Source organism: Papilio machaon, chromosome W (genome assembly GCF_912999745.1).
Source record: "Papilio machaon chromosome W, ilPapMach1.1, whole genome shotgun sequence".
In the NCBI taxonomy this organism is placed as follows: domain Eukaryota; kingdom Metazoa; phylum Arthropoda; class Insecta; order Lepidoptera; family Papilionidae; genus Papilio; species Papilio machaon.
Genome location: NC_060015.1, coordinates 3,526,378 through 3,551,041, shown reverse-complemented (window position 1 = coordinate 3,551,041; position 24,664 = coordinate 3,526,378). Strand labels below are relative to the sequence as shown.

The window sequence follows — 24,664 nt, the reverse complement described above, 5'->3', positions numbered from 1 at the left end:
GCCGATTTCTTGGCGACGCTGGCAATTACGTCCAGCGTCGCCTCGACCGTGCCGGCGAGGTCCTCAGCGGAGTGCTCGCCGGACGCCGCCTCTCCCGGACCTTCGGGCATCACCGCCCTGGCCCGGGCTCGCAGCACCCGGCTCCTCTCCGTGACCTCCGCCGCCAGCTCCGCCTCCGCCTGCAGCTTTATCTCCCGCTCCAGTTGGGCGTTGAGCTCCGCCTTCGCTCTGGCCAGGCCGGCGTACTCCCCCGTTGTTATAGGGCGTCCGCGGCCTCTCTTTCGTGGCGCCGTTGTTTTGGCGCCAGCCGCTCCCTCTTCCGGCGTCAGCGACCGCTTCCGCCAAAATCGGCTGGGTGGGGAGCGCGATCTTGAGCGCATGCCCTCACCCCCGATTGCCTCCAATGAGGCGCAGCTGCCGCTGTCCGAATCGGACAGTTGCCTCCTCACCAACACCATGGGCGAGTCGCACCGGGAGAGCCACACCCGCGGCCCTGCTCCCGCCTTCAACTGCTTCCACATCGTTGTGCGTCTCTTCTGCCCTTTGTGCCTTGCCAATGTCGTCGTTGTTGTTTTGAGTTTTCTGATCTTCCATATAGTTCCCACGAGTGTGGGGGAAAGGAAACTCCAGCCAGGCAGAGCCCCCTGTACCCAGACCGGGCGTATATACTGCGGAGGTCCGCCGGTATCCGCAGGTTTTAACGACTTCGCTGTCGGGTTTTTAGTGACTGATCCTTGTCTTGGGCCGGCCAATTAAGGCAAGCCCCCTGTCCCGGCGACGCCGCTAGACATGATCAACTGACACAGTCTGACCGGGACAGGTTGCCCGACGTTGTCCCCTGAGTGCGGGTTAGCACACCCAGGGGAACCGCCGCGCCGCGGAATACTCCCGCCGAAACCACGTCCGAAGACCGCTGTCCAACAGGACCATCCCTAGGGAGAGCACCGCTCCCAAGCCGACTAAGCCGGCGACGACGCCGGTCTGCACCAGTTCACCAGTCGACTCTGAAAACAGAGCCAAACCGTGCACTGAGCAGACCCGGCAACTCGCGGGGCGCTCTTAAAAGAGCGCCTCGCCGCGGACCTTAAAGGTCCGCCATCCCACGACCCCATGGGTCAGCTGGCTGGATATTGGTCAGCGGCAGATGACTTCCCTCCCCCCGTAGAGGAAAAGGAACCCATCTGCCGCCATCCAGGGTGCACCGGACCAACCGCTTCCATTCCCCCAGGACTTATCCCAGAGCAATCCAAGCGACGGCCCAACGTGGAGGTTTCCGACCCTAGCACCCCGCTCGGCCATTCGTCTATCGCAGCACGAACGAGGTCCATGTCAATATCGGCGGCTGCCTTAATCAAGGATGCCTTGAGTGACTCCAAAAAAAGAATTTCCCGATATTTTTTTCCCGCTTCAACAAAGCGCGGCATCTCTTCAGTCTTGGGTCCATTAGACGAGCATTCAAACGATGTCCTGGTTTTCTTCGATATGCACGAAGTCCTAAGTCTTCTTAAAAAGCTACAAAAAACATACCAATATTTTAGTCATATAATTTTAAATTACTCTGTATATCATTACAGTGAACACTACATGTAAAACTACTTAATATTAGGTCCTTACATATGAAATTGGCGTTTTTCGTACTGGCCACTTTAATCACGAATTTCTCCTCTTTGGTAAGGAATTCCAAATTCAAATTTGTACAGCTATAGACTCGTGTATTTGTGGTTCGATGACCGTCATTCATTTGTTTTTTTTCTTCTGTTTTTTTCTGTTTGCGTCACTCATTTTACAAAATGGAAAACTTAAAATATCGCATTATTTACGAGTACGAGTTCCGCCGTGGCCTAGTGCTGCGGAAACGACTCGAAGGGTGAATGATGTGTATGGCGGTCGTGTTGCAAAAGAAAACACAGTTCGTTTTTGGTTCCAACGTTTTCGTTCTGGAAATTTCGATCTGCAGAACAAGCCCCGTGGACGGCCTGAGACTCAAGTTGATAATGAAGAGTTGAAGGCTATTGTGGAAGCGGATCCATCGCAAACCACGTCCGAGTTAGCTGCAGGCTGCGATGTTAGTGATAAAACTGTTTTAATTCACTTGAAGCAAATTGGGAAGATTAAAAAGCTTGAAAGGTGGGTACCTCACGAATTGACTGAAGCAAACCGGCAAACGCGCGTCGACTGTTGCGTTACATTACTAAACCGGCACAATAATGAAGGTATTTTAAACCGAATCATTACCTGTGATGAAAAATGGGTTCTTTACGATAATCGGAAGCGCTCAGCGCAATGGTTGGATCCTGGCCAGCCAGCCAAATCCTGCCCCAAGCGAAAATTAACCCCAAAAAAGTTACTTGTAAGCGTTTGGTGGACTAGTGCCGGTATTGTTCATTACAGTTTTCTCAAATCTGGCCAGACTATTACGGCTGATGTCTATTGTCAGCAATTGCAAACTATGATGGAAAAGCTAGCGGCTAAACAACCTAGGCTGGTCAATCGCTCCACGCCACTGCTGCTTCACGACAACGCTAGACCACACACTGCGCAACAGACGGCTACTAAATTAGAAGAGCTTCAATTGGAAAGTCTAAGACATCCTCCGTACTCCCCGGACCTTGCTCCAACAGATTACCATTTTTTTCGAAATTTGGATAACTTCTTGCAAGGGAAAAAATTCAACTCCGATGGGGCAGTCCAAATCGCCTTCAAAGATTTCATTGATTCCCGTACGACTGGTTTTTTTAGTAAAGGGATCAATGAACTACCTATGAGATGGCAAAAGTGCATAGAAAATAATGGTTCATACTTTGATTAATTAAATATATTATATTAAAAAATATTCGACTTTTTGTTCCTCCCATACAAAACGCCAATTTCATATGTAAGGACCTATTATTTAACTATTTTGATTGTAATTTCTAAGAAATAAAAATTTACATGGGACAAATTAAAAAGCATACTCTTTAAAATCAACGGGATAAGAAAGTATCGAATATTTAAAAAACACAGCATATACTAGAATTAAAAACTCCTTTTGAAATCTGTTGAAAATAGTATAAAAAATGTGAATTGTTTCATTTATATACATTATACATACTGTAAGATATTTGATGCAAAAGTATTTTAAAATAATTAAACTAACAGCGAAATAATGAATTTAACTCTACTTCATAATAATCCTCGCTGTAGTATAAACTCAAACCGAACGTAAATAAACAAAAATGTCAGACGTTCCGCAATGACCGATGGAGAGAGACTGCCTCGAGCAGCAGCGCATACTTCCTTATAAAACAACCTTTTGTGTGACTACCCTCAACAGTCCTAACACGGCCTCTCCTGACTGGAGGACGTCCTCGTCCTTCTGTACTTCTTTGCATCTTTGCGAACCATGGGCACGACGTTTGCATAGTTCGTTTACAACAACATAGTGAACCATAGGCACGACGTTTGCATAGTTCGTTTACAACAACATAGTGAACCATAGGCACGACGTTTGCATAGTTCGTTTACAACAACATAGTGAACCATAGGCACGACGTTTGCATAGTTCGTTTACAACAACATAGTGAACCATAGGCACGACGTTTGCATAGTTCGTTTACAACAACATAGTGAACCATAGGCACGACGTTTGCATAGTTCGTTTACAACAACATAGTGAACCATAGGCACGACGTTTGCATAGTTCATCTACACAAATGACTTCAGCACATGACATAGGCACGACGTTCGCATATCATGTGTCATCTACATGTGCGTAACATAGGCACGACGTTCGCTTATTACACATATATCAGATACATAACTACTCGTATAACATAGGCACGACGTTCGCTTATTATACGCAAGTAGTATCACACAATCGTTCGTATAACATAGGCACGACGTTTGCGTGTCATACGAACATAAGATGTCTCACCGTTAAAAAAGAAAGCAGAGCATGTCTCGGGAGTCCACTCCCCTCACCGTGGCACCATGTAGGGCAAGCGTCCCGCAGTCCGTCCTCTACATGATATTAATGGCAACCCGCAGTTTGTCAGTCCTGAAAATACCCTAGAAGCATCTCCTGATACAGAACGTCTCACATTCCGTTCACAATCTCACTTCTGCAGTTGGGTATCCCGCAGTCTACGCAACGCAGAGCATCTCGACAATACATGGACAAAGCAAACTGAACTAATAAAGGGCATCAATGACTATTATGACATAATGACATACGTCTGACTCAGGTAATGGCTTAACACGCTCAACGCAACCGACTAGCCTTACAAGTTCACTTTAAAATGAAAAAAAAATCATGTTGGCATGTAACGTGTTAAATCTTGCCACGACTCGGCCTTACCTGACCCTCACTAATAAACTGATCGAGGTATTCAATTTCAGTCTTTAGTAAAGAACACATCTTTAAATTAAATGAAAAGTCTGATGTTGACTTATTTGGCATCAAAACTTGAAATATAAAAATATTGGTTCGATCTTACCGCAGTACAAATTGAATAGATCGCGTCCACAATCCTGTCGGAGTGAAATACACAGACAGCGCGTGAGCCTCACTACTCACATATTCCCATGCAGAATAAACGGCTTGGTCCACGCTACCCATGTTTTGCAAACACTGGTACGACTTTGATATCGACTCAACTTGCTACGACTACAACGATTATCACGGTAACGATCTGACATTTTTCTCTTTGCATTTATTTTCACGAAAATGCAAACACAAACACAGAGTGAGCAAAGTGGATAGAATCACGTGGATCCTATCCCACTTCTGATGTAAGATATTTGATGCAAAAGTATTTTAAAAGAATTAAACTAACAGCGAAATAATGAATTTAACTCTACTTCATAATAATCCTCGCTGTAGTATAAACTCAAACCGAACGTAAATAAACAAAAATGTCAGACGTTCCGCAATGACCGATGGAGAGAGACTGCCTCGAGCAGCAGCGCATACTTCCTTATAAAACAACCTTTTGTGTGACTACCCTCAACAGTCCTAACAATACTATAATTTATACTATAATTTATTTCCCCTAAATTCAGGGTAATTTTTACAACAAGATGGTGGTATTATTTTTACGGGTAATAACCAACCAATTTGAAAAGAAGTTTAATATGGCCGCTTGTTTCCCAGATCTACAGTATATTATTTGACACAAATGACGTCTGCGTTTGGGCGCATAATGTTCGAAAAATACTATTTTATTTTAGCTGATTTTACCCGTATTTTAACATATTAGTTATTACAAAGACTGTAAAGAACAACTAGTTTGTATTTTCTTCCTTATTTTTATTTTATTTTTTATTTTATTTTATTTAATATTCGGACAACTTACAGCTAACTTATAATTTAATTTTGATATAAATATAAACTTAAGGCTAATTAAAAGTTGTCACAGATGGGTGTAAATGCAGGTAATGAAATTCACTTCTTGTTGTCTTTTTTTAAGCTAATCCACAAAGTCCCTTGAACTCTCAGTCATGCACTGAAGAAACGGTCATTAAAAAATTGTTTGATTTTAAATGCTGACATGTTAAATATATCAATATGATCAGAGATTGCATTATAACATTTGCACGCTCGTACTAAATAACTGTTCTCCCTATACCTATTCTTAACTCGCGGTGTATATAATAAGTTGTGTTCACGGGGGCGAAGCCCACACTTGGGAACAATGATGCCTACTTTTTCGAGGAGTTCAGGGCAATCGACCACGCCGTTTACAATACCGCTGAGAAAAGCTAAGTCTGCCACGCGCCTTCTCTCTTCTAGCGGTAACAGATGAAATTTCTTACAACGAGAGTAATAATTGTAAACAAATGTTCCAGCACGGTATTGTATGAACCGAAGAAACCGTCTTTGTACGTTTTCTATGCGGTTTTTGTAGGTGTGATAGCAAGGGTTCCAGACTTGAGAGGCGTACTCCAGGTGGCTACGTACGTATGCACAATATAATATTTTGAAGGTCTTAATAGTTTGAAATTCAGATGACATTCTCAAGACGAAACCTAATGATTTTGAAGCTTTATTAATAATAGTGTTTATATGAGTATCAAATAGAAGTTTTGCGTCAAAAATGACACCAAGGTCTGTTGTATTAGTTAAGGTGCGGAGTGTAGTACTCTCCAGTTGATAATTGCCCACAATAGGACCTGGTTTTCGCGTGAAAGTACAGACGAAACATTTAGAAACATTTAAGTCTAGTTTGTTGAGGAAACAGTATTCTTGGAATCGATTTAAATCATCTTGAAGGTTCAGTGTATCTTGGTTGGTTTTTATGGGGCAGAGAATTTTCATGTCATCCGCGTACAATAGAATTTTTGAGTATTGGAAACAATCCGAAATATAATAAATAAATAATGTAAAAAGAAGAGGTGCGAGTAGTGAACCTTGAGGTACCCCAGACGGTATGCTCATATTGGCGGATGTGAACCCGTTGAGCACTACCGTTTGGCACCTATTCTGCACATATGACGAAAACCATCTGAAGAGATTGCCTCTAATACCTACCTGCTGGAGCTTTTGTAGCAGGATTATATGGTCTATCCTGTCGAAACATTTACTGTAGTCGGTGTAAATAACATCTACCTGCGAGGGTTCAGACATATGTTCGGATAGAAACTCACCACAGAGTATGAGGTTCGATGTTGTGGACCTACCCCTAAGAAAACCGTGCTGTTCTAAGCTAAAAGTGTGTTTCAAAGTGAAGTATAATTGTTTGTGTATTATTTTTTCCAGAACCTTGGCAAAAATACATAATTTCGAGATTGGCCTGTAATTTGTAATGTCATTTTTCGGTCCTTTCTTATGTATTGGTGTTATGTAAGAAGACTTCCATATAGAAGGCATTACTCCTTCATTAAGTGAACGCCTGTATAACATACTAAGTGGAATTGTTAAGCTTTTCGCACAGTTATAGATAAAGATAGGGGGTATGCCGTCTGGGCCTGCTGATTTATTTAGGTCTAAGGTTTTAAACAGTTTTTCGACTTCGGTATCTAGTACTTCTACGGTGCCTATGTCCGCGCTGAAATCCGGTAAATTAGGCTCATATGAGGAAGAGGCTGGGGTTTGCGTAGCGGAAGGCTGCAAGAAGGAAGAGTGAAAGTACTCGGCGAACAAATTACAAATCTCATCTACTTTACTTGCATGTCGGTGCCCGAATTTCAGTTGCGAGGGATAGGAGTTGGCTTGCTTTTTAGATTTAATGTAAGACCAAAAGGCCTTTGGATTTTTTTGTATGTTGTTTTCAATACAACTTATATATTTACGAAACATATCCTCTTCCATTTCAACAGCTCGCTTCTTTAAAATATTATAAGAATTTGAGTCACTGATGTTCTTATATAATTTGTATTTTTTTAGGTGTTTGGTTTTCTCTTTCAGTAGTTTGATTAATGATGGTCTATACCATGGAGGATACTTACGCATAGGAAAGACGTTTTTAGATGGAATATAAGTGTTACGCAATTCATTTAAGGTTCGGTAAAGGAAACTGACTGAGTCGTCTAGGCATTTGTTGTGGATCTCTTTTTGCCAGTTTATTTTATTTAATTCCGCTGATATGGATTGGTAGTCCCCTTTATGGTATAGATATTTAACATAAGGCAATGAAGGGAGTGACTGTGATCGTTCAAACTCTGTAACTATATGTAAGGCTTTGTGATGAGGGTCCTCCGTCACTAATGGACTAGAGCAGTGTGTTACTAATAAATTATCCGTTGAGAATACTAAATCTAAAATTCTATTATTGACATTTAAAATGGAGTTGTATTGAAATATATTACATAAAGTGAGATTGTCAAATAAATCAAATTGATAGGATCCTTGAATATTTCGAGGTTCATAAGATACACCATCATCTGAGAGTACCCACGTGAGATTTGGCAAGTTAAAGTCGCCTATCACAACAAATCTATCCGACGGCCGAGCTAATATAATATCGGTTAAGGTAGATGCAAATAACGTTGTTTGAAGTGCAAGCGAGTTCCCTAAGTTTTGATGACACATATAAACAACACAGATATGCAAGTTGTAGTGTGACTGTGAAGAAAATTTGCGTAATGAGAGTGATAGCCACAAGTCCTCGGCCTGAGAGCACCAGTCATCGCGGCCTTCGGCAACGAGATCCCGCCGCGCTGCGATTAGGACGCCCCCTCCGAGGGTCTGCTCCCTCGCCTGATAATTTCTATCACGCCTCCACACCAAATATCGGTCGTCGAATAGCTCGCTGTTGTTAATACCATCAATTAACCATGTCTCAGTGAGACATACTATATCATAGTCACATAGACAAATATTTCTATAGAAATCTCCCGTTTTTGTACGTAAGCCGCGTACATTTTGATAGTAGATTTTTATCGAATACATCTTGATCTAAGGAGTTTTAGCGGCTGAGTGGTAACTAGAATACGTTTTGTGGCAGAAAAAATATATGAACGTAAATTATTGTTGTAACGCGCGTGTGAGAGGCGATTTAAAGATGAGCAATCATGTTTAGCGGTGGAAGCAATGTGTAGATTATTGTAAATATGTGATAATAGCGTGTAATAAATAATTTGATACCGAGCGAAATACGAGCGCGCGGGTACTTCATGCGCCCATTGCGCGCGGTACGAGTGAAATAATGTGACAGGGGTTCTCAAACTTTGCGTGCAAGTGTTATAATACTTACAGGAATGAAGAAGGCAAAGTATACATATTTGATAGGATAAATGTACGCATTCGGAGGTGACAATACTAATCAATTGCACAGTTTTTTTAGGTCGGCTTCGGTTTTGATGGCTATAATTGGTGAGGTCGGGTTTCTCCGCATAAAGATTTTTGATCCCTTCACCCAAGTAAAAGCAAAATTTTTTTCCTTTGCTAGCGCCTTTGCCTTATTGAGCAGGATTTTGTTGTCAACAGTGAGGTGATCATTAATGAATATCCTCGTACCGCCTTGAAGGCCCAGGTCGGCTGCTGTGATTGTGAGTTTTCTGGCTGCCGCAACGAAATCGTCTTTTCGGTATCGGTTATGAACCGATACCACAATTGACTTGATCGTGTTATTGCCGCGAGATGGCACTCTTGTGATGTAGTTGATCTGGTCTTTTGTAATAGGGCATTGAATGAGGTTGCCTATTTTCGTAACTAATGAGTATAAATTCTCCGAGTTAGTCATTGGAACCCCTTTTATTTCCATATTGTTCATGCGGGCTCTTTGATCTTGTTCTCGAGCTATAGTTCTTGTCGACAAGGGAGACGTAATAAAGCTGCGACTTTCAGATGCGTACTGATTTATTTATACTTTATTTATAACTACCCTTATAAACAATACCGACAACCCCCTTTTAAACAAAAACAAAAAAAAAGTACAACAATATAGAAAAACAGGAAAAAAAAACATTATATATTATTTAAATTAGACTAACACATGCCTTATAAAACATTGTAGGTAATTTTTGTAACAATACTCTTGGGGTATGAATTAAAACAATGAAAACCTCTTTGTTTTTCAAAGAAATATTTTGTTTGTAACATGTAAATTATATAGGTAATCAATAGCAGTTTCGGTTAGACTTTAACTGTATTAAAGTGCACACTACTATTCTTTACATTTATATGTATATTATTTATTTGTTCATTACTTCCATTGAATATTTTGTTATAACATTATTTATTTTACTACTTTCGATATAATATGAAATAAACTATCTAATACTTACTAACTAACTAATAACACTAATAATACTTAACTAACATATACTTACTAATACTTATCACAAAAATTATATATATTAAAATAAAAATTTACGTTTTTAAGCTGTTAACAGTTAACTATAAAACTTTAATGATGTAAAATTATAATAAATGGAAAAAGAAAACGAGAACAATTATACATAATCTACAGAGAAGCTATATACTGTGAATATGCCTTCTTAGCCATATTAAACTATTATATCGGCTTCAATTACAATAATATAAAGTTAATACAAAATAATTTTTATGTACGAGTATATTCCAATTACATTGATGCTGTGCCGGGCGCGGAGTATCCCCACCGCTCAGGCTGCCTCACGGTCCTGCCAGAACGAGTTGTGATTTGGTTAGGCTGATGTGAATATGCCGGCTGACAACTATTGTTAACTGTTATGTCGTCGTAAGTGTCGCTATTTGAGTCGTTTAATGATTCATAATTTTTTAAACTTGTATTAAGATTTAAATGTCTACGGTTGCGAATTAATGTCGTACCATTGTTCAATTTTATGAGATAAGACCTCTTACTTAAGATTGCCTGTACGACCCCGCTTACCCATTGCTTATTGAAACGCACTTTAACCTTTTGACCTACAACTAGGTCACACATGTCCTTAGCTCTTTTATCGTAATAATATTTTTGTTTTAATTGTCTATCAACTAAATTATTTCTTACGTTCCTGTAGATGACAGGGCGGAGTAGACGAGGCTGGTAAGGAATTGTTGTTCTTAACTTCCTACTGAATAAAAGCTCAGACGGAGATGGTAATGTTGTACTTATAGGTGTATTTATATAATGTAGTAACGCAAGTCTAAAATCAGTCTTATCTAAACGGGTCTTTTTCATAATGTTTTTTATAGTTTGAATTGTTCTTTCAACTTGCCCATTCGATTGTGGATATCGAGGGGATGATGTTATATGCTTAAAGTTCCATTCGCGTGCGAAAAGTCGAAATTCTTTAGAATTGAATTCAGGGCCATTGTCTGACATTACTGTTTCAGGAATTCCAAACCTAGAAAATATTTTTTTTAAATGATTTACTATAACATCACTTCTGAGCGATTCCACTTGAACTACCTCAACAAATTTACTATAATAATCAACGACGATTAAATATTTTTCGCCCTGAAAATGAAACGAGTCCGCCCCTATCTTCAGCCAAGCCCTATTTGGTACCTCATGCGGTATTAAAGTTTCTTTTTGATTTTCGTTTTTAAAAGTAAGACACGCTTGACATTTACTTATGTAATCTTCTAATTGACTATTTATGTTCGGCCAAAACATGCTCTCTCTCATTATTAATTTGCATTTTTCTAAACCTAAATGCCCTGTGTGTATTTTTTTTAGCATCTCATCTCTCATGACTTTTGGTATGACGACTCTGTCGCCTTTCCAAACTAAACCGTGTGCAGTTGATAACTCATCCCTATAACACCAGTAAGGAGAAACAATATTATTTAATTTTTTTTTATGCTCGGGCCAACCATTTTTAATAAGTTCTATTAATGTCTGCAATTCATTATCGTTTTGTGTGCAATACTGTAAGTTTACAAAATGAGAATCTGTGAGTGGATTCGAAGCTATGACCGCAGAGACGTGCGCTTCGGTGTCCAAGTAATTACTCAATTGCGCATGACTCACCGGCTCCGCGTCGCGCGACAATGCATCGGCTATGAACAAATATTTACCGGGCTTATATTTTAATGTGAATGTGTATCGTTGAAGACGCAACAACATTCTTTGTAGCCTGGGGGGTGCCTCAGCTATGGGTTTCACTATAATGTGCACTAAGGGCTTGTGATCTGTCTCAATCGTAACGTCACATTTACCAAAAATGTAAGAATAAAACTTTTCACATGCAAACACACAGGCTAACAATTCTTTTTCAATTTGAGCATAATTTTGTTCGGCTTTAGTAAGCGTACGAGATGCATAACTAACCGGTAAATTATTTTGTAATAAACAAGCACCCAGACCGTTTTTACTCGTGTCCACCGATAACACTACTGGCTTATTGACATCGTAATATTGTAACACAGGTGGTTTGGTAAGACACTCTTTTAGAACATTAAATGACCTGGCATGATCTGGCGTCCAGTGCCATTCTATATCCTTTTTTAACAACTGTCGTAGTAAATGTGTTTTATCTGACAAGTTTGCAATAAAGCTACCGACGTAATTAACCAAACCAAGAAACCTTTCGACATCTTTTTTATTTTTTGGAACCATCATTTTTTTTATCGCGGAAGTATGTGACTCGTCGGGATGAATCCCATTTTGAGTGATTCTATGACCTAAATACTTAATTTCCATTAATGCAAATTTACATTTTTCTTTGTTCAACTTCAAATTAATTAATCTACATCTATCTAGCACTCGCTTTAACCGTTCATCGTGTTCATACTGGGTTTTACCATATATTAATAAATCATCGACAAACAAACACACACCTTCAATGTCATCAAAATTTTCGTACATCTTTTTATGAAATACTTCTGACGCTGACGAAATCCCGTACGGTAAACGTAAAAATTTATATCTACCAAAAGCTGTATTGAACGTGCATAAATCAGCGCTTTTTTCATTTAATTTTAATTGCCAGAACCCATTTTTGGCGTCTAATGTGCTGTAAAATTTTGAACCTGCCAAATTTGTTGTGATTTCGTCTAGCGTGGGTAAGTGAAAGTGTTCCCTTTTAATTGCTTTGTTAAGATCCTTAGGATCTAAGCAAATACGTAAATCACCGTTTGGTTTCCGTACGACAGTCATGCTACTCACCCAATTACTCGGCCCTTCTACTTTACTTATAATTTTTTGCATTTCCATCTCATTTAATTTATTTTTTACCTTTTCTTTAATGGCCACAGGCAACTTTCGCGGTGCGTGAACAACCGGACGGACGGATTTATCTATAGCTATTTTCAGAGCTGGGCATTAACTCGTTAATCCGTTAATCGTTAATTAACGAAGTTAACATTTTGCTTAACGGATTAACTTTTAAGTTAACTTCAAAAAGTGTTAACGCTTTTGTTAACTTCCGTTAAACTTAACTTCCGTTAATAAAAGTCCGTTAATCGTTAAATTAGAAACTTGGAGACGTGCTGTCATTTTGTTTAAATTACGTGCCACGCCACGATCGTAGTTCAGCTATGTTGGGCGACTGTCGGCGACTCGAATGGTGAACGAACGAGTTGATAATTGATATATGTGAAGTTCGCGTGCAAGTGTGATGCATCAGAGCGTCCGGGAAAGACGTGACCAACAGGACAAAATCAAAAGAAGGTTCGAAATAGTATATTTCATTACGAGTATATAAAAGCAAGAGTATGTAATAGCCCACATTCCGAACGCTCTTCGCCCCTGCAATACGCCACTTTTTGAGCAACTGTATTAAAACACTTTTTACTCGTGCTTTTTCTTTAGTTACTCCAAACTCGTGCCTTCTCTTTCCCAACTGTAAAAATCATGTCTATTCAAAAGAAAAAACCAACCACGAAGTTTTTACAAAAAAAAAAAATCATTGAAGTTTTTATGATTCATGCAAATATTTCTAAAAAGAAGCTCCTAATTTGTTACAATATCAGATTTAATGATTTGATTCAAGGAATTAGGTTAGGTTACATTATATTTTTTTGCTGTTTGGGCATAGTTCCCTTTGCCTACCCAGAATGGGTGAAGAAAACAAAAAAATCTTTGTTTGTATTCTTTTACGGTTGGCGCCATTTTTCAAACATTTTAGTTAGTTGAGTTTATTGTGTTTTTATTATTCTATTAAATTGCTTACTTTTTTCGCAACCGTATTAAAATAGTTGTTTAGTACACGTGCGGAACTGTTATTACAACTGGTTCTTACTGTCAACCCTCACCTTCGGCTGCGCCTCGGCTCGGGTAGACATTTGTCGGAACTCTTTGCAATGACAGGCTTTCCGCACTCGTAATGAAATATACTATAATGCATTCATACTTGTCTCTAATACTAATATGTTATAGAATGTACAGTCAAATTACTATTTTAAACAAGTGTCACCACAATAAGTGCGAAATTAGTATGTATAATTTTGGTATGGTTAACTGTTAACGATTAACTTTAACTTGCGTTAAATTTTCGAGAATTTAACGCTTTAACGATTAACGAAGTTAATTTTTTAATTAACGAATTAACGATTAATGAAGTTAACTTTTCGATTAACTGTGCCCACCTGTGGCTATTTTGTATTCACCTGGCATACATCCTAAACCTTCAAATACGTCTTTATATTCGTGCAGAATTTTCTCCTTAAAATTATCATTACTTTGTTTACTTATTGCTAATGTCAGTTTTATTAAATTTAATTCCTGACAGGATTGACAACCTAAAATTGGTGGCGAATCTACATCGGCTATAATAAAATCTAAGATGTAATTAACATCCTTGTACTTGACTTTTATGTTACACCGACCTACAACTTTAATGTCCCCGCCGGAATATCCGCGTAATTTAACTGCACTTTTCATTAGACTGTCACTTGTCATACCTATCTTTTGTAAATATCTTCTAGGCAGCACATTCACATCAGCCCCTGTGTCTAATTTAAATTGAATTTTATTCCCGTTTATTAATAAATCTACACACCATTTGCTATTGGGTTCATGAAAATAATAAATTACCTGGTCAGGGGACTGGTCAGCCTGTGGGAACTCCGACTGCACCTCGTACACATTGTTGCATACTCGCGAAAAATGATTTAAATTGTTACAATTAAGGCATCTCCTTCCGTACGCTGGACACTGATTATAACCATGAGTTATGCCGCACTTCATGCACTTTGAACTGTTATCACGTCTCACATACTTATTGTTCGAATTTACATTTTCGTTATTAAACGTCGAAGACGTAGTACGAAAATTGTTTGACGCAGAATGCATGCCGTAAACGCCGCCGGGGCGTGCGGGCTGGCAACGCCGCGATGTACCGCCGCGCCATGGCACGCCGCGAACACCGCGCCCGCGCGCACGCCCTGCTTCCGCTGCGCCTGCACGCTGAAATCTCCACATTGCGTCACACTCGTAGTTTTCATAACAGATGTCTTTATTTTCATTACGTTTGTTTACTTCGTATGCATTATTTTCTTCGGTTTTACATTTAATTGTTCCAGCTTGCACTTTTGATATTTGGGCAAGATTACATATATCTAATGTTTTTTGAAGAGTTAAATCCGGTCCTCTAACAAACGTTCTCTTAATGAATTATCTGTAATCCCACAAATTATACGGTCCCTTATGAGGTCGTCGCACAAGTTCGCAAACTCACAATTTGCCGCCATTTTCTTTAGTTGAAAAGCATATTGTTCGACAGACTCATTATCTTGTTGTTCTTGGGTAAAAAATTGATGTCTGAGCACTGTAATATTCTTTTTGGCCTTGAAAAAGTTATCAAATTTTTCTATTAGTCTCCCTAAATTTGAAAAAGACTCGTTAAATTGGTTGTACACTTCCCTACACTGTTCGCCAACCAAATGCAAAAATATATTAATTTGAACTTTTTCACTCTTCTTCGCTAATTCACAGGCTTCGTAATAAATAAGGAATGCACTTTTCCATTTTTTCCACTCTTCCGATAAGTTTCCTGATGTTAAATTGTCCAAATTATTAGTATAACAAAATGGCGACGGTGGAGGGAGTACGGCTTCCATTTTTTTGTTACACGATTGTTATTTAATGTTCCTATATTTTATTTGTCGCTAATTTCTCACTATAACTGCACAATATTTTGTCCACTTTTACTTTTAAACTTTAAATCGATAATCCTACCGGCTGCGCCATGTCGACAAGGGAGACGTAATAAAGCTGCGACTTTCAGATGCGTACTGATTTATTTATACTTTATTTATAACTACCCTTATAAACAATACCGACAGTTCTAAGATCACTCACTTGCTGCTTCAGGATAGATATGTCGTCTTTGGACTTCTTGAGCTCTTGCACTTCTTTGTCCAAAGCACTAACTTTGCCTGTCAGTGTATCCACCGAATACTGAACAAAATCCATTGACGCCTTTACATCGGCGATGTCAGACTTCAATAACTTCAGGTCAGCAATATCGGCCTTTAAGCTTTTAAGATCTGTTTGTATTAATTTCACTGTTTCAATCATCGACGGGAGTGGGGCCAACTGGATCCTCAGGCACTTCAAATCCTCCATCACCTTCTCAAGATCGACTGGGAAGGGGGCTTTGGACGACCCCGAACGCGGGCTGGAACTTCCGGCAACTTTACAGGTAGCACACCTCCATGTGTTGCGCCTGTCACCGAGTTTTCGGTACCCGTTCTCCGTTATACCCGCGCAAGGGAAATCGAAGTGCCCCTGACAGGAGCTGCATTGCGCACCCTCTCTAAATTCTAATTTGCATCTAGTGCACACGAACATCGTGAAAAAATAAAAATAAAATGAAAGTTTAGGAACCGGTGGTAATTGGCGTTGCGCGGGGTAGGGATAGGCGACTCCGCTAGCATGCGTATGCACTGTTTGACAACACGAGTGTGACTGATTGTATGACTGACTTATTTTGTATGAATACATGTGAATAAGTGCGTAGTTTCAGTACTTACGATTGAAAGGTTATGTTTTTCTCTTTTCGCTCACTACGGCTTTTACAACCAACAATACAGCAGTATACCATATTTTACACACTTGATCTCACTAAAATTGTAATATCAAAATATTTTTGCACAATTACAGCAACTAAATACTCATAATTTTCGAAAAATACACGAATGTCAAACTTTGGGATAACCTTGTTGGGGACAACCTTTGTTCCAAGCAAACCAAAGCCTGGTACGCAGAAAGGGACAGAAGATAGTTATCACTACACGTCTTTGTCACGTCACAGGAATTGGGTATAACTGTATCTCTCTCACTCACGGTATTATTATTACCGTGTCATAGACTTGCACGACACCAAGCAAGAGAACATTATGCGCCCAAACGCAGACGTCATTTGTGTCAAATAATATACTGTAGATCTGGGAAACAAGCGGCCATATTAAACTTCTTTTCAAATTGGTTGGTTATTACCCGTAAAAATAATACCACCATCTTGTTGTAAAAATTACCCTGAATTTAGGGGAAATAAATTATAGTATGTATAATGTATATAAATGAAACAATTCACATTTTTTATACTATTTTCAACAGATTTCAAAAGGAGTTTTTAATTCTAGTATATGCTGTGTTTTTTAAATATTTGATACTTTCTTATCCCGTTGATTTTAAAGAGTATGCTTTTTAATTTGTCTCATGTAAATTTTTATTTCTTAGAAATTACAATCAAAATAGTTAAATAATAAGTAGTTTTACATGTAGTGTTCACTGTAATGATATACAGAGTAATTTAAAATTATATGACTATAATATTGGAATGTTTTTGTAGCTTTTTAAGAAGATTCTTTTTTTGGAGTCACTCAAGACATCCTTGATTAAGGCAGCCGCCGATATTGACATGGACCTCGTTCGTGCTGCGATAGACGACTGGCCGAGTAGATTGAAGGCCTGTATTTAAAATCACGGAGGTCATTTTGAATTAACTTTAGTGTCATAAGAATCTATGTTTTGTTAAGTTCATTTTGGTATATAAATGGTCACATAATGAATAAACTTGTTTCAATTATTTTATATTAAACATACTAAGTACATACATATTGACTAAGTATTACCAAAAACTCTGTTTACCTAATCTCAGTCACATAAACAAAAATTACGCATTGTTTTTTATATTCATTACATTTATTAATTACAATTTAATTGGGAATATATAAATTGGTATATACTAAATTATATCGTAATTATTCATTTTCGGGACAAAACAAATAACTGGTAACCCCAATCCTTTCTAGTACTCTCTATCTACCTCCGTGAAGTTGGCCCCCTCACTTTAATTTTTTTAACTTTTTTTTACGCAAATCGTTTGAGAATCGTTTGAGAGGGTTTGAGAGAAAAGAAATATCGTTTGAGAGTTCCTACTTTCTCCGTAAAAACAATTTCAAATTCTAGTGTGAAGTTGGCCCCCACACTTTACTTTTTTTTTTTTTGTTTTTGTACATACACATGAAGTATTGTACTGGAAAGCTTAACTCTAAAAGAGTTCTCTTACAGCTTACCATTATATAGAGAGAGGTTGTTTAATGGGTAATTTATTTATTTATTTATTTAATAAGTAAATGTGTGTACAAGTCGTCATAAATAATGTCTTAAATAATAAACTTAATAAATATTACATATATACATAATACACATACATACAATATATATATATTTATATATATATATATATATATATATATATATATATATATATATATATATATAATGATTTGTTACTTACGATTCCGAAATTGAAATATTTGTTTCAGGAAAAGTATCTACTCTCAAACGAATTCTCTTTTCTCTCAATCACTCTCTTACCATTCTCTTCCTACAAAATAAATTTGAAACGTCCAAGTACATGAATGCCATATTTAATTCGGAAAAAAAGGAAAATCGATTTGTAACTTTCGATGCCCAGAATTAAAATATTTATTACAGAAAAAGTAAAAACTCTCAAACGATATTTCTTTTCTCTTAATGTCTCTCAAACGACTCTCTAACGATTCGCATTGAAAAAAAGAAAAAAAAGTAAAGTGTGGGGGCCAACTTCACACTAGAATTTGAAATTGTTTTTACGGAGAAAGTAGGAACTCTCAAACGATATTTCTTTTCTTTCAAACCCTCTCAAACGATTCTCAAACGATTTGCGTAAAAAAAAGTTAAAAAAATTAAAGTGAGGGGGCCAACTTCACGGAGGTGTGTCGTGGACACAAAAAATAGTTGTCTGTGGTTCTTGTTTTTCTATAATCTCTTCAGCCTGGCGCAACTTCAAGGTAAAAAACGATTCTATGAATCGGGAGCGAATTTTTAACCCGTCTAAGTTGAAAAAACATCGAAATCTATAAAGCAGTATGTAATTAACGGCATTCGATTTTAGGCGGATTGTACTTCGCCGCCATCTTTGCAGCCATGCGGTGTCATGTTGATTGTTGTTGTCTCAGGTTGTTGTTGACTTGACGTTTTTCTTTTGCTATGTGTGTAGCTGAGAAGTCGGATTTGTGCTCTTTTCTTATAACAATCTTATGATTTGCTATATTTTTGGATGTAGTGATCGTCTAGAAAGTACTCAAGACAATTTTAAAGTCAAAAATGAGTGGTATCAAAAAGAAAAAGTGCGAAATATGTGGAGTAAAAACTTGTCGAATGGACGGCCAAAAAAGGATATTCATGGCAAGATTTCCTCTAGACGAAGATCGGTAAGTATAGAATATAATATATAACCGCGTAAAATAACTGTAAATCATAATTTTCATTAAACAGTTGGTTTTTCGAGTAACATAATGCTTGACCTTAACTTTATTAAGGGGGGGAGGCCTAAACCCCCCCCCCCCCTTAATACAGCATGGCAGTGGGATTGAAAGATAAAATACCCCAGGGGGGTACCAAACCAACGCCAACCACTGCGCCCGCGCACAGGACCTGCTCATGCAGGTTCTGGCGGAGTGGAGAATTGCCGTTGCGGTCGTGGCCGAACCCTACGTGATCCCCCCCCACTCCATCTGGGTTGGGGACACGGAGGGTCTGGTCGGCATAGTGGCGCCGCCGGCGGGCCGACAACGCCTCTCCCTCAGGGAGAGGGGTGCCGGCTACGTGGCGGCAAACTGGGGGGAAGTAGTTCTCATCGGAGTCTACTTCTCCCCAAACAGGAACCTCTCGCAGTTCGAGAGGTTCCTGGATGGCCTGGAACCGGTGGTGCAGAGGGCATCGCCGGCCCAGGTCATCGTGATGGGGGACCTCAACGCTAAGTGCGCGGAGTGGGGGTCCTCCATCACCGACGCAAAAGGGGCGCTTCTCCGGGACTGGGCTACAGTAATCGGCCTAGCCCCGGAGAACCAGGGCACCGCCTACACGTGCGTGCGCGGGCGGGGTGGCTCAGTGGTGGACGTAACGTTCGCCACCCCTGCCATCGGTGCACGCATAACGTGTTGGCGTGTCCTGGAGGAGGTGGAGACCCTGTCCGACCATTTGTATATCCGGTTCAGGGTCTCCAACGCGCCCTGCGGGCGTCAAACCCGGGCGGTGGGCGGAAGAGGCGTGGGAGGCTTTCCGAGGTGGCAGCTCTCACGCCTCGACACGGACCTAGCGGAAGAGGAGGCCGTGGTCCGCGCATGGTCGGCGGACCCCCATCAAGGATTGGGGGTCGAAGAAAGGGCCGTCGGGTTCCGCCGGGACCTGACGGCCATCTGCGACGCTGGGATGCCCCGGGCGCGACGCTTCGCGCCCAGGGAAGGCGTATACTGGTGGACGCAGGACCTTGCGGTCCTGCGCGCTGCCAGTAACGCCGCACGGCGCGCCTTCACCCGGTGCCGAAGACGTCGGCATCGGGTTGATGGCGAACTGGAGCACCTTCAGGCTGAAGTGCGGGCAGCCAAGAAGGTGCTCACCGCCGCCATAGGGGCCGCCAAGGACGCTGCTTATGCGCGAGTTCTTGGCGACCCTTGACGCGGACCCGTGGGGGCGCCCGTACCATATGGTACGAGCTAAACTGAAGAGGGCGCCCCCCACGGAGGATATGGAGCCGGCCGTCCTCAGCGCGGTGGTTGAGGGGCTGTTCCCTGACAGCCCCCCATTCGAACCACCGCGCATGGCACCGCCAGATGCGGAGGAGGAGGACACCGCCCTTGACGCTCCTCTGGTAACAGAGGAGGAAATGGATAGGGCGGTTGGCCGGCTCAGGGGCCGGAAGGCTCCGGGACCGGATGGGGTGCCCGGCAAGGTGCTCCCCATCGCCCTCAAACACCTCGGGGCCCGCCTCCGCTGCCTGTTCAGTGATTGTCTGGCAGCGGGGCGCTTCCCTGGGGTGTGGAAGGAGGGACGGCTGGTGCTCATAAGGAAGGAGGGTCGACCCGCATACTCTCCTTCCGGGCACCGGCCACTCGTGATGCTGGATGAGGTCGGGAAGCTGCTTAAAAGAGTGGTGGCTTCCCGCATCATCCAGCATCTGGAGAGGATCGGGCCGCAAATCTCCGAGAACCAATTCGGGTTCCGGTCGGGGCGATCGACCTTAGACGCCCTGACCGCCCTGAAGAGGTTCACGGAGGACGCGGCCCAGAGGGGGCAGGGGGCTATGGCGATATCTCTGGATATTGCCAACGCCTTCGGCTCCCTCCCCTTCGCAGTGATAGAGGAGGCACTCCGATTCCATGGAGTGCCCCTCTATCTCCGGAGGGTTGTAGGTCACTACCTGCAGGGGCGGGTAGTGTCCTACATAACAAGGCGAGGAAGGGAGGAAAGGCGGATGGCCTCCAGTGTTCCCCAGGGGTCTGTTCTAGGACCCCTGCTATGGAACATCGGTTTTGACTGGGCCATCCGCGGAGAGGTGCTGCCCCGGATGGCGGTTATCTGCTATGCAGACGATACGATGATCGCCGTCCGGGACACCACCTGGAGGAGATTGAGGCGGAGGGCTGAGGCCGGAGCCTCCCTGGTGACCCGGAGAATCGAAGCGCTGGGCCTCCGGGTGGCGCTCTCCAAGACTGAGGCCCTATGTTTTAAAGGGCCGAGGTGGAGGGTGCCGTCGGGGGCAACACTCCGGGTCAACGGGGACGAGGTCGGGGTCAAGGCCAGTATAAAGTATCTGGGCCTTGTCCTCGACGGGGGGTGGCGTTTTGGGGAGCATTTCCGGTCGCTAACCCCCCGGCTCGTAGGCGCGGCAGCAGCCCTCTCGAGGCTCCTTCCGAACCTGAGGGGTCCGGGTGTACAAGCAAGGCAGCTGTACACCATGGTCGTCCGCAGCATGGCCCTGTACGGCGCGCCGATATGGGCATAGGCCCTAAACGCGTCGAACAGGGCCCTCCTCCGCAGGCCGCAGCGCGTCATTGCAGGACGTGCCTGCAGGGCCTACCGCACGGTAGGCCACGCGGCGGCCTGCGTCCTGGCCGGTACTCCCCCATGGGAGATAGAAGCGGGAGTGCTGGCTAAGGCATACCGGGTGCGGGTTGAGCGAAGAACCCGGGGAGAATCTCTCGCCCCGGAGGAGCTCGCCCACGCCCGGGAGAGGAGAAAGCGGAGGACCATGGAGCTCTGGGTGGAAGGCCTAGCGGACGTCGAATATGGCGTCCGCACAGTAGAGGCCATCCGCCCACAGCTCCCGGAGTGGTGCGGAAGGGGCCACGGGTCCCTCACCTTCCGACTCACGCAGGTGCTGTCCGGACACGGTTGTTTCGGACAGTATCTGCGTCGGATCGGAAGGGAGGAGACGGCGTCGTGCCATGGGTGCGGCGACGACGAGGATACGGCGCAGCACACACTGGAAGTGTGCTGCGCCTGGACAGAAGAGCGCCGCACCCTGGTGGCGACGATAGGTGGGGACCTCTCACTTCCTGGCGTTATACGCGCCATGTTAGGAAGTGAGAGGTCCTGGGACGCCGTTGCCTCCTTCTGCGAAGAAGTGATTTCGCAGAAGGAGGCACAGGAGCGGGAGCGCGAGAGAGACCCTCTGGCGCCCCCGCTCCGACGCCGTAGAGTGGGGCGAAGGAGGCGGCAATTCGCCGCCGCCCTTCACCCCACAAATATGTGAGAGGAGCCCCCCCCCGTGGGCGACAACGCAGGCGGGGTCACGGAAGTAAGCTCACGCGTTCCCGTGGCCCCGCCATAATGCGTCGGAGGGCAGTCAGGTTTTAGTGGGTATTCCGGTCGCCTTCTGCGGCCGGCGAGTCCCACACTCCCTACGCCATTGCACAGCCCGGCGTAGGGGTGCGTAAATGCATTTCCTGACGTTAAAAAAAAAAAAAAAAAAAAGGGGGGTACCAATACCCCTGGTATTGGAGAATCCCCCTCCGTGCGCTTACGCCTGAACTCCCGCTCGGAGTCTGGGGGTAAGCGCACGGGCCGCCCCGCGTATTCTGGGGGGGGCACCATTCCGCTCGCTTGCAAAGGTCGGGGCAAACGAAGCAAGGCACTGTCAGCACCCCCTGTCACCCATGCCGTGGACTTCTGCAATATCAGGGGGCTCCATTCCAACTTGGAGGCCGTCCACTACCATCTCCGGACGGCAAAGCCGGCCTTGCTTTTCCTTACCGAGACGCAGATATCCTCTCCGGCGGACACCTCGTATCTGTCCTGCCCCGGATACAAATTAGAACAGTCCTTTTTGCCCCGGGCTGGTGTATGCGTGTACGTCAGAGAGGATATCTGTTCTCGTCGCCTTAGCCTTCTTGAAGGTAGGGACCTATCTCTTTTATGGCTGCGCGTAGATGGCGACGACCATCCGCGGGTCTATGCGTGCCTTTATAGGTCCCATAGCGGTAATGCCGAAACAGACCGACTCATGGAGTAAGTCCAAACGGCTACAGATTCCGTTCTGGCACAGATCCCCTCCGCTGAAATCGTGGTACTAGGCGACTTCAACGCCCATCATGCCGATTGGCTTGGCTCTCGTACCACCGATCATGCGGGGAGATCTGTCCACGACTTTGCCTTGTCTTATGACCTGACACAGCTGGTCACCTCGCCCACGCGAATCCCAGATGTCGAAGACCATACACCTTCCCTGTTGGACCTTCTGCTGACTTCACATCCGGACAGCTATAAGGTTTCCGTCGAAGCCCCTTTGGGCTCGTCAGACCACTGCCTGATCCGGACCACAGTGCCCATCTCGCGTCGCCCACGGTTTAAACCGAATGGCCTTCGCCGAGTGTGGCACTATAGGTCAGCAGACTGGGATGAGATGCGGTCCTTTTTTGCATCCTACCCATGGGAGAGAGTTTGCTTCAGGCTGGATGATCCCGACGCTGTTGCCGATTCTGTCGCTGATGTGGTGCTTCAGGGGATGGATCTTTTTATTCCATCTTCAGTTGTGCCCATCGGAGGCAGTTCTCGACCCTGGTTTGGTAAATCCTGCAAATTAGCCTCGCGCTACAAGCAGGATTGTTATCGAGCCTGGGCTGAGGCGTCAGCAGCTAGGGATGTAAATACCAGCCAGTTAAAAAAGAAGTATAACTCTGCCTCCAGGTCCTTCAAAAGAGTGATTGCCAAGGCAAAGTCCGAACACGTGGCCAGCATTGGTGAGAGGCTAGTGCACCTTCCTTCGGGAACTCGTGCGTTCTGGTCTCTTGCCAAGGCTGTCCAGGGGAATTTCTGTAAGCCGTCCTTACCATCTTTGCGCAGGGAGGATGACTCGTTGGCCCATACCGCAAAAGAGAAAGCCGATCTTCTGGGCTCTCTTTTTGCGGCCAACTCGACTCTGGATGACAAAGGTAACTCGCCGCCGAAAATCCCACGCGGTGAGACCTCTATGTCCGAAATCCAGTTTATCCAGAGATCAGTGCGGAAATCGCTGCAATCTCTGGATATCCATAAGTCGAGTGGGCCTGACGGGATACCCCCCATCGTGCTTAGGACTTGCGCTCCTGAGTTGGCACCGGTTTTAACGCGCCTGTTCCGGTTCTCCTACTCCTTAGGCGTTGTCCCGAAATCATGGAAGACTGCCATAATCCACCCGATGCCGAAAAAAGGCGATAGCTCAGACCCGTCCAACTACAGGCCGATCGCCGTTACCACCTTGTTCTCGAAAGTCATGGAAACGACCATCAATTGCCAACTCATGAGGTACCTTGAGGAGCATCAGCTGATTAGCGACCGTCAGTACGGTTTCCGACAGCGTCGATCAGCTGGTGATCTTCTTGCGTACCTCACGCATCGATGGTCGGAGGCGATCGAGGGCAAGGGGGAGGCCCTGGCGGTTAGTTTGGACGTGGCCAAGGCCTTTGATCGGGTATGGCACAGAGCACTTCTCTCGAAGCTGCCTTCCTACGGGCTGCCCGAGAAACTACGCGCCTGGATTGCCAGCTTTTTGGAGGGTCGAA

At 43.4% G+C, this 24,664-nt stretch overlaps 1 protein-coding gene across 1 annotated transcript; it reads right to left on the bottom strand.

Moving 5' to 3' along the window:
* Positions 1-849: 849 nt before the first annotated feature.
* On the bottom strand, positions 850-16,142 carry LOC123722914. Its single transcript, XM_045685475.1, has 4 exons — positions 15,651-16,142; positions 13,947-14,756; positions 12,032-12,656; positions 850-1,004 (listed from the first exon to the last, which is right to left on the bottom strand). The coding sequence occupies exons 1-4, from the start codon at positions 16,140-16,142 to the stop codon at positions 850-852; spliced, it is 2,082 nt and encodes a 693-aa protein (XP_045541431.1).
* Between the last annotated feature and the right edge of the window lie 8,522 nt (positions 16,143-24,664).

Coding starts and splice junctions, on each gene's coding strand:
- LOC123722914 (XM_045685475.1), bottom strand. CDS start 16,142: ATGTTCGTGTGCACTAGATGCAAATTAGAATTTAGAGAGGGTGCGCAA. Junction 12,657..13,946: donor GTATGCCAGGTGAATACAAA/ATAGCCACAGGT, acceptor CCAGCTCTGAAA/ATAGCTATAGATAAATCCGT. Junction 1,005..12,031: donor AATGGAAATTAAGTATTTAG/GTCATAGAATCA, acceptor CTCTGTTTTCAG/AGTCGACTGGTGAACTGGTG.